At 35.3% G+C, this 10,973-nt stretch overlaps 2 protein-coding genes across 2 annotated transcripts; both read left to right on the top strand.

Moving 5' to 3' along the window:
• On the top strand, positions 311-1,379 carry LOC109843194 (protein ALTERED XYLOGLUCAN 4-like). The gene has a single exon (XM_020412131.1). It carries the CDS (start codon positions 632-634, stop codon positions 1,286-1,288), a length of 657 nt encoding a protein of 218 aa, XP_020267720.1. The 5' UTR covers positions 311-631; the 3' UTR covers positions 1,289-1,379.
• Positions 4,503-8,472, top strand: LOC109843238 (protein ALTERED XYLOGLUCAN 4-like). Its single transcript, XM_020412169.1, has 3 exons — positions 4,503-4,803; positions 4,894-5,174; positions 7,316-8,472. Exons 1-3 carry the CDS (start codon positions 4,611-4,613, stop codon positions 8,087-8,089), a joined length of 1,248 nt encoding a protein of 415 aa, XP_020267758.1. The 5' UTR covers positions 4,503-4,610; the 3' UTR covers positions 8,090-8,472.

Here is a 10,973-nt window from a genome sequence, read left to right as displayed (position 1 = left end):
TTTTAAATTTGTTAAGGAAATGCTTAAGTTTAAAACACATTTTTTTTGGCCTTTTCACACTAATGCTTAGACTTCATTAATGTTAGATGGGTTCTCTGTCTATTAAACCCAAAATTTGCTTCTCATTTATCTTTTAAATCCACCCGCTTCATGAAAGAGTTTTGGTCTCTAAACCCATAAGTTCTTGCCCTACTTACTTTGAAATTCACCCTTTTAAATTTGTTAAGGAAATGCTTAAGTTTAAAACACATTTTTTTTGGCCTTTTCACACTAATGCTTAGACTTCATTAATGTTAGATGGGTTCTCTGTCTATTAAACCCAAAATTTGCTTCTCATTTATCTTTTAAATCCACCCGCTTCATGAAAGAGTTTTGGTCTCTAAACCCATAAGTTCTTGCCCTACTTACTTTGAAATTCACCCACTTTCAAAATTACTCTTAGACCTAAAATATTCCATCAATTTTTTTTTCGTCGTATAATCTACTCTTAGCATTTCTCTTCTAACAATATTATTCTAACAGTGCCTACTCCAACTCCAATTGCTTGCAGGCAAAGACTCCCATAGACACCTACAAATCCCCCGACAACAAGCACCGAACCTTTTACTTCCCATCTCACAACTTCACTCTCATGGTCATCTGGACCGAATTCTTCGTCGACTCAAAAGAAATAAACACCAACGGTACTCTTTCAAGCACGGTAAACCTCGACAGAATAAATCCAATCTGGGCCAAAAAACTCCAACAAGCAAGCTACGCAGTTATCAGCCAAGGCAACTGGTTCGGTCGAAAAACCTACATCAACAGGAAACACAAACCAATAGGTTGCGTTAACTGCGAAGGTGAAAATATGACTAACATTAGAGTTCCATCTGCAATCAGAATGGTTTTTAAAGCGGCATTCAAGTTCATAAACAAATGCAAAAAATGCGAAGATTTAGTCACCGTCATGAGAACATACTCCATGGGTCATTTTGAGGATGGATCGTGGTTAAATGGAGGCTATTGCAACAGGACTCAGCCTTTGAGAGAAGGGGACTTGCGAAAGGATCATGAAGCTTGGGAGATAAGGAGAGTTCAGTTGGAGGAGATGGAGAGAGCCAAGAGAGAAGGAAATAAGAGGATTGAGTTGTTGGATGTGACCAAGGCTATGATGTTGAGGGCTGATGCGCATCCGGGAAGGCATTGGATGGTTAAGGACACTAATGACTGCTTGCATTGGTGCTTGCCGGGGCCTATTGACATGTGGAGTGAGCTTTTGTTGGAGATACTCAAGAAGAAGTCATGATTTATGGTGGATTGATGGAATTGTAATAAGATTTTTTTCCCCCTTAATTGACGCTAGATTTTTTTTGTTGATTATACAAAGATCAAGTGAATATAAAGTGTTTTAAACTTTTAATTTTAATGAAAATTTGATTTTGAACGTGTGCATGTGAGAAAAATACTTATTAGATGCCTTGCATCATCCGAAGACTGAACCTCAGATACAACTTGTTGCTGAGGCACTTCACCATAAAGTTTCTCGAGTCTCATCGATCGATAAACCTGAAACAGATGTCTTTGCCGATACTTCATATAGGATCTCATCAAATGGACACCTTCATCTCTTGCTGGTCATATTCAGATTGCTTCATGTCGCTCGGCTTCTTGTTGATCATCTGAGTACAAATTCCTTGTTGCTTCAGCTTTTTATGGAAATTATGGTAGGTGCACCAACAAAAACCAAAGTTACAAAGTAAAATCAAAACAAAATGCAAAAAACGAATTGACAATCACAAACACATGGAATTTTGCATGGTTTAGATCAAGCAAGCCCTATATTGATAGGCAATAGCATATAATTCACTACAGCAGACGAGAAGCATCAACAATATATAGATGCATTCCCCCCCCCCCCCCCCACACACACACACACACACTAGATTCCATTAAAACAATCTAATAAATGAAGTTACTTTTGTGTACAATAAGAGGTCTAAATTCCTATAAAATTAGGACTTCTCAGGAAAAGAAAAACCCCTAAAATCGGTCTAATGAGCAGTCAGAGCGACATCTGACTAATCGAGGATTCTTGGTGAGGATTCTGGACAAAACTCTACAAATCCCATTTTTTAGCACCAAGTTTGCATATAAAAACTTGTTTTGGGGGACTTTGAGAGACTTGTCCCTGTAAATTTTTGCTAGGTTGTTGAGCAGACTGCGATACAAGCATATACACACTCAATAATATCATAAGCTTTTTGATGTGATTTTTTTAGTCCAAATCTAAACTGAAGTTCTAATTGATTTAGGGTCTGTTCGGTTATTTCCTAAAAACCAAGAAATGGAAATGGAAAAGGTGAAAATCTCAAAAAGTACTATTTCCTCCATTTCCATCCCTAAAACTCACTCACAACATCCAATAAAATATTATTTTCATCCAACAACTCATCCACATCATCTAATAAAATATTATTTTTATCTAACCACTCATCCATCACATCTAATAAAATATTATTTTTATCTAACAACTCTTCCATCACATCTAATAAAATATTATTTTCATCCAAACATCACTCAACTCATATCTTCTCATCATTTCAAATCACTCATATCATCTAATAAAATATTATTTTCATCTAACCACTCATCCATCACATCTAATAAAATATTATTTTCATCCAACAACTCTTCCATCACATCTAATAAAATATTATTTTCATCCAAACATCACTCAACTCATATCTTCTCATCATTTCAAAAATCACTCATATCATTCAATAAAATATTATAACAATTCACCTCATCTCATTAACATTTCATTTCTTTGTTTTCATCCCAAAAAGTTGTGAAAATACTTTTCTTAAGTGTGGGTCACACCACCCAATAATACAATGACAACTCATCTCATCTCATTTCATTTCTTATTTTTAAGAATGAACCAAACAAAAAAAAGCAACAAACTACAGGAAATAGGTTTCTTATAATTCATTTCCTTATTTTTTTCGCCAACCAAACAACATCAAAACTAGTTTTTCTTAAAAAATCACTCACATCATCCAATAATAATGTGACAACTAACATCATTTCATCTCCATTTCTTTGATTTCCTTCTTTTTTTAGCAAACCAAACACTCCCAAAACAATTTTTCTTAGAAATAGTTTTCTATTTCTTTGATTTCCCATTTTTTTAAGGCAAACGAACAGACCCTTAATCACTGCTGGTTGGAAAGGGGTTTAAATTAAAAATAATTATTAGAGTTTAACCCTTCATAAACCATCCAAACAGGTTAATTTGGTCAAAGGGCTAACAAATCCTTTTACAATGGTTAAAGTCAGTTAAATCCTCATTTTGAAGGCGTTAACAAATCCTCTTAAAAAGGATGATCAAGAATTAGTCCTCTGAAAATAATAAATGAAAACCTTAAAAAAGAATATAGATTAGGATATTTATGGCAACTAACATTTTTAACCTTTCTTTATTTACCAAATACAAAAAGTTTTAACCATTCATCTTGGCTATCAGATCCAAATAGAATTAAATTAAAGGTTAGCTAATTAGTCCTTTCTCTTAACTATTCTCTCTTAACGACTTGCCAAACAGCACCTATTTAGTTGGTCTCCCATAAATCAAGAAGAAAAAATGAAATAGGAGAAGGAAATTATCAAAAATGGTTTCCTACTAATTTCTTCAAAAGATCCAATGAAAACATGGACATAATATAAAATATGAAGATGTCAGTTGTCACACCACTTTTCTTCTCGATTTTAAGGTGAGAACCAAAGGGTGAAAAAAAAATATTATAAAAAATAGATTTCATATAAAATAGCCTTTCTTTGATTTTTAGGTCAACCACAACCCCTCTATAATATTTGAAAGCCTAATATTTTAGTCTATTTTCGATAGACTAACGCGTTAGCAGTCTTTAATGTCGTCCACAGTAGCAATGGTGGTATTATATCACCTTATTCAACTGTATCTATGCCGCTTCATTTGAATAAGAAAATAACTGCTCGATGTCATGTTTTTTTAACCTTGAATCTTGATATACATATATATATATATATGCATGCATGCCTGTCTCTTATATTGTAGAATATTTCAAAAACCCAACTTGCCGCTCGTGCCTTTGATTTCGCCCCCAAACAACTAAATTGAATCATAATGGAGACCTTAAGAACCAGTAATTAACAGAGAGGTCGCATTTCTTGAAAATTCCTCTGAGTCCAATTCATATCAAAGACGTCAATTGTGAGGTTCAAAATAATCGGGCGGTGACACGAGATCTCAGTGAGTGAAAAATAAATTAGAACACATTACGGCGCGAAATCAGCCTCGTGTAACGGTCTCCCCCATCGAAATCCCTCCACGTGTCCCCAGTCGTCAGACCCTAACTAGCAATTACCACGTTACCACCCCCTTTTAATTAATTCTCTCTTATTAGTTGTATCCATCAAGATTTCCCACATTCATTCCTCCTCTCTTTTACACGAGCTAGGTCATCCTCCCCCCCTAGTTTCATTACATGGCTCGTACTTTTCAAGCACATTTTATAACCCTACATGATACCAGCACTACGTACTATAGGATTAGGACCCACCTCAAAGTCTCGTAGCTACATAATACTATGGCCAAGGACCCATCCCCTCCTCATTCTCCTCCATTTCAAAACCTAAACCTAGATGCATTCAACATCCATCTAAAGAGAGCGAAGTCACTCTTGCCATGGATCCTCTTGGTTTCTTTCATCTCCCTCCTCGTCTTGATCTACTCTCCAAACCCTAGAAGATTTTGGCTCGCATCGTCCGATGTCAAAAGCGGTAACTATATATATAATATATATATCAACACGTACATTTGCTCCAAAAGGTCTTGACATTTGTTATTAATCCCTTGTTGTTTTAATTTAGGCGAAAACGTTTGCAACTTGTTCGACGGGAGATGGGTGAGAGATTACGGGAGGAATGCGTATGGTCGAAAGAATTGTAGGACGATACCGGAGTCGAAAGATTGTGCAAGGTATGGGAAAGATCAAGGATTTGTGCATTGGAGATGGAAGCCTAGGAGGTGTGATTTGCCTAGGTTTGATGCTAAGAAATTCTTGAGGATTGTTAGAGGGAAGAGGATGGCCTTTGTGGGGGACTCAGTCTCTAGGAATCAGATGGAATCCCTTCTTTGTCTCTTGACTCAGGTGAGATTTTTTTTACCTTATTTATTTGATTGTTATTGTTTTGTGTTTCATCTTGGAAGAGATTGGTACTGGGTTGTAAAAATTTTGGGTTTCAACGTTTGATGTATACATGCATGCATGCAGGGAAAATATGAACAGCAAATTAAGGATGTTAGGATCTTTAATAATTTGCCTGTCAATTAAAAAAATCCAATAAGAAATTCTTTCAAAAAAAACCAATTAAGGAACGTGTTAGTGAATATATTAGGTTTAGAGTGAGAAAGAAAAGATCTATATGTTTCAATTTAAGATCAGATACAATCTTTGTCAATAAAAAAATATGAAATATACGTAACTTATATCAGATACATGCAAAAGGAATATGTTGTCAGACATATACGAATGTGTATATATACATGAGCTATATAAGTTTCCTCACTCTCATAAAATCAACAATATGGTTAATCCTTAGAATGATATAGTTTATAAGTCATCTCTCATATAACCTCTATAAGGTATGCATATCTCCCTCCTATATAGCTAGCTATTTCTTCTATACGAGTAGGGATCCTATCAGAACCATTTGTATATGAGTGGAATGATTTACCCCATAAATGGAGGAGTTTTAATTACCAACAAATCCTTTAAATATCCGTGAATGGTATATATATCACCCCTCTTTATAAGATGTTCTGATGGAATCCTTACTCATTCTATATATTCCTTCTCTTAATGTTTACTGAGTCAATTTTCTTTAAAATTTCCTTATTGGTACCTATGTAACTTGTCCGTGATTTTTTTTATGCCAAATGTCTTTATATGCCATCTAGAATTATGTATTGTAACATTTTCTATTGAACATGACTCGATCAGATGTATAACATGTGAGTATTATTATCAAGTATTTTACATAAATATCAGAACAATGTTTTAACTTATGTATGGTTTTTTTTTTTTTTTCTAAAGCAACATGTTATAGACCATGCATAAGACGAAGTTTTAACGAGTACTCTAGAATGATATTCATAGTTTTTTATGAGAGTCCGTAATCGCATATCATTCTTCGTATTGTTTGATAAGGATAATCTCGTTCTTGCTTAATTTTGGTATCTCGTACTTAGTGTTTAAAACCTTATATTTTTAAAAGCCTTTTTTTTAAAAAATAATATCAAATACCAATGCAACACCACTCTTCTATTTTATACCTATATAAAGTCCTTGAAGCATTTCTCGGTCTTTCAATCAGATATGGTTAGCACATGATTAGCTACAATGATGACCGAGATTAATTGTTACACCACGTGCACGAGAGAGCTAAAGAATCTGATTACTAGAAGAAATTAAAAAGATATCTGGTTGATTCTACCAAAATAAATAAATAAATAAATAAAAAGATATCTGGTTGAAAGTTCTGCACTGTACTATACTTTATGATAGTCAGTATTATACTATAGCGTTCAGATCTTCGCATTTCGGAAAATGTTTCATTGGAGAGCTCTCATGGTCAGTTACATGTGCAAGTGTCTGTCAATAATTCTAGGATATATATGTTCCCAACATCCTAATTTCAATGGTACATTTTTCTCTCGTGTTCGTGTAAATTTTTTTGCAACTTCAATGCGTTACCAAAAAGTTTCTTTGGCAAATTCTCAAATTACTTAGTTTATTATCATTTGAAATAATCACACTAGATATTATTTTATTTTAGAAAGTTTTAGCACCCTTGGTACTCTAGAGATTTGGCATATAACCATATGTAGTGGGAATTGTTATTGTCGTTTCCCCCATTCGGATAACCTCATGATCTATTATTTGTATTTTCAAATGACAAGAAATTTGAAGAAACATGGTGACCCAGATAGTTGGAAAGTTCCAATGTTGCTCCCAAGGTCTTGAATTTGATTCATGTGTAAAAACTATTTAATTAATAAGAAAATATTGTATACTACGTACGTATTTGATCATCTTCTTACCATATTTTTGGAGCTAATCCATACCAAAATCTTTTGCGATTCATTTTGACCGGACTATTTTGAAAATTCTCTGTAATAGCTCTTCAAGAAAGTACTCAAAACTTTAAAAAAGAAACTAAAAAGTAAATGAATGTATCCCTCCAACATTCAATATATACTTAAGAATCTACTACCCCTTCAATATTGCAGGTAGAAACTCCGATAGACATTCAAGAAAAAGACTCAGAAGACCGATTTCGAACATGGTACTTCCGCTCCTATGACTTCATCCTCATGACCCTCTGGACCAAATTCCTGATTGCCGGAACCGAAAGAACAGTCAACGGAACAGGGACAGGAGCGTTCAACCTACACTTGGACAAACTCGATACATCCTGGACACAAAAGCTCCCTTGGATCAACTACGTTGTCATCTCCGCTGGCCACTGGTACTTCCGAAAAAACTACCTCTACGAAAACAACAAGCTCATAGGATGCATATACTGCTCTGAAGACAAACTGAAAGATTTTGAACCAACTTATGCAATCAGAAAAGCATGCGAAACAACGCTTCAGTATATCTACAACTGCAAGAACTGCGATGGGCTGGTGACCGTACTTAGAACTTTTTCGCCTGCACATTTCGAGAATGGGAATTGGAACGGTGGAGGATACTGTAACAGAACAAAACCGTCGAAAGAAAGTGATGTTAGTTTCCATGGGACTGAGTGGAAGCTGAGGAATGCTCAGGTTGAGGAGGTGAAGATGGTGAGTAAGGGGAAGAGGAGGAAGGGGAAAGGGTTTAGGGTTTTGGATGTGACGAAGGCGATGATGATGAGGCCCGACGCGCATCCAGACATTCACTGGAACAATCAGTGGATGAAAGGGTATAGTGATTGTGTGCATTGGTGCATGCCAGGGCCTATTGATACTTGGAATGAGCTTATGTTGCAAGTGCTCAAGGAAGAAGCTTTACTTGTTTGATTACAGTGTTTCGTTCGATACTGTTTTAATAATTTTTGAGAAATCTGATTCATGGTCGGAGATATAGAGATCAATTGGGGGAGATGATGGATTCAGTTCGGAAGAACAATTCTGCTGTGATATTATGATCATAAGGATTTGCTTTTATAGTTTATATCCAGAATTAAGTTCATTGATATGTTTATAGTCATAAAAAGAGAATGCCACTCTGAATGAGGTGACGCACATCGAAAACTTAAGCCAGCCGATATAATCAAAATGTTCTATCAGTGAGAATGAGAACAAACTGCTATAAACATCGAAGTCTCAATGACATGCAACGATATTGATGAAAGTGAAACTCAAGGGTGTGGTCAACATCTTGTGAAACAACTGTAACTGCAATAGAAATTCGTAAAAGTAATTACAGTTACAATTGTAATTGTTTGCTTTGCTGCAATTATAATCTTTTTCAAAGTACAATTGCGAAATTTTGACTCATGTTTGCAGAAAATGACTTGCTGTCAATTTGCTGGCAAGTCTTTTTTTTTAAAACAAAAAATGATTCTTTTTTGCATTGTAAGAAACAGTTACCGTTGCACCTGCAATTTTTTCTTTTCCCCATCCTTTTCTTTTACTTTCTTTTTTTCCCTTGCAAATTGTGAGCACATATATAGCCATAATTTTTGTGCTGCAAACAGCCCTTAGGGGTTATTCATTGGGGTAATTTGGGACAAATTGGGTAAAATTATTCCAATGGGGTAATTTTCCCCAATGGGATAATTTGAGTGGGATAAAGTGGGGGTAAAATGGGATAATGAGATAATTTGAGTGGGACAATTGGTATGACATCTTTTTATAGTATTATATTTATACACCTCACAGTTCATATCAAAATCATACATCCTGGAAAAAAAAGAGCCATTTAAAAACATATCAACGCTATAAACCCTAAAAAGAACGATCGATCAAGAGACCGAACCTGATCATTTGTTGAACGATCTAGAGGGGGAATCGAAGGTTTCCCACCGCCAGAGCTCTCTGATCGCCAAAATTCAAATCAAATCAGGGCGGAAATCCCTGCTCGGGAACGACGACAGCGGAGCGGCGATCGAGCTCGAGCACGGCGACGATGGAGCTTGAGAACGGAAGTGGGGTAATTCTGTTCCCCTCTTGTTCCAGGAAAAAAATGGGGTAAATTTGGAGGGTGGAGCTGAGGAGTGCTTATATAGTTGGGGTAATTTGGGAGGAAAGTGGGGTATTTATCCCCCATTTATCCTAACAAACCAATAACACCACAAAGTTAGCTCCAGTTCCAAATACCCAATGAATAACACCAAACATTATTGTTCAAAAAATTATCCCATTATCCCCAAAATTACACCAATGAATAACCCTCCTCTAACGAAAAATTAAGATTTGTGAACTTCAAATAAAGAATCTGTGCCGAAATTTTAGGACATTATGAGAAAGCAAGAGCCCGACTCTGCCCGTCTAAATCTCATTTAACTTTAAGACTTGAAGGTCTGTAAACAAACATGTAAACTAATGCAATCAAATTAGTCCATTTACCAAAACAAAAGAGAGAAACTTCAGAACAAGGAGAAGCTCATACAAATTAACATGCAAATGCAAGGCAGCAACTAGCATTTGACACCAGATACAGTCTACTTCTTCAGAATTGTTCACTTGCGTCTCTCCACTGTTTGCTTGTTCTGCCGCAAGGATTTTGGTCATGTTGCTGAAGAAACAAGAAGTTCCATCTCCAAACAGAAAATTTCTTCTTTATTCCTTCCTTGAAACAAAATAACTTTATGCTGGTGCACCTGGTAAGAAAAAAGGATTGTTTTTCTGCTCATTATGAAGTATATTAAATAATAACAGGGTAAAGGAGGGCACATAAATTGAACAAAGAGATACATTCCATTTTTAACAAGATGACTAGTAAGTTCACATGTAAGTACGTAGTGGACGATCCCTTCCAATTTTCCAGCTCTGTTATTCCTGATAAATTATAAGAACTATACTGCTCATTTGACACTCCTTTCATGATACTATAACTTCTATATCATAACGGCGGTTGTAAGGATATGAACACAGGTAGTCTTCAAAATTATATATTATTAAGATTGGTCAGACCAAGTAGTTTCAATGCTCACAGTAGCCATTTTCTTTTTTTACTTGCAATTCTGTAGAAGACGTAAACTAATGTGCCAACTTTTCTAAAATCAGCAGAATTAACTGTTCCAACTGTGTGAACGCATGATTTTGATGTCAAAACAAAGTTCAAATATGGGGGAAATCAACTGTGGTGAATTCACTAGCTAGCATCCAAATGTTTCGATAAAGGTAATTTTCTTTTCTTTTCTTGGAAAAAATGTCATAGCATGGTGCAAGTGGGAATTAAATTCTGGACATCTAACCACTGCAAAGAGGCTTACCACTATGGTATTGTGTTTCTTAACAATTATACCCTTAAAAATATATGTTATTATAAATAAATAACATTGACTAAACATCTGTAGGTAGTTATATTATTGTACCATGATAAATCTATACCCTGGATTTTCAGAATTGCCGAATCTTTGAAGCCATACTGTGTAACATACTTGCACCAGTGGAACAGAAGGTTACTGATACAATTAATTTATCTTATGTATCCTACAAGGATATCTTCTTTTCTTTTCCTTTGAGAATATATCATAGGATGATGCAAGCAAGGACTGAAGTCAAACCGCTTGATCAATGCATAGAGGCATATCACTGTTGAGCTAGTGTTCCTTAACCATTATAGTCTTCTAAAGCCATGCAACTATAGATAGATAACATCGACTGAGTACCCACTTACAATTATGTTATAGTTGTATCCACAATGTATTTGTATTCTAAAGTTAAAAAATTGCTT

Source organism: Asparagus officinalis, chromosome 5 (assembly GCF_001876935.1).
Source record: "Asparagus officinalis chromosome 5, Aspof.V1, whole genome shotgun sequence".
In the NCBI taxonomy this organism is placed as follows: Eukaryota; Viridiplantae; Streptophyta; class Magnoliopsida; order Asparagales; family Asparagaceae; genus Asparagus; species Asparagus officinalis.
This window is presented reverse-complemented; position numbering and strand designations above follow the sequence as displayed.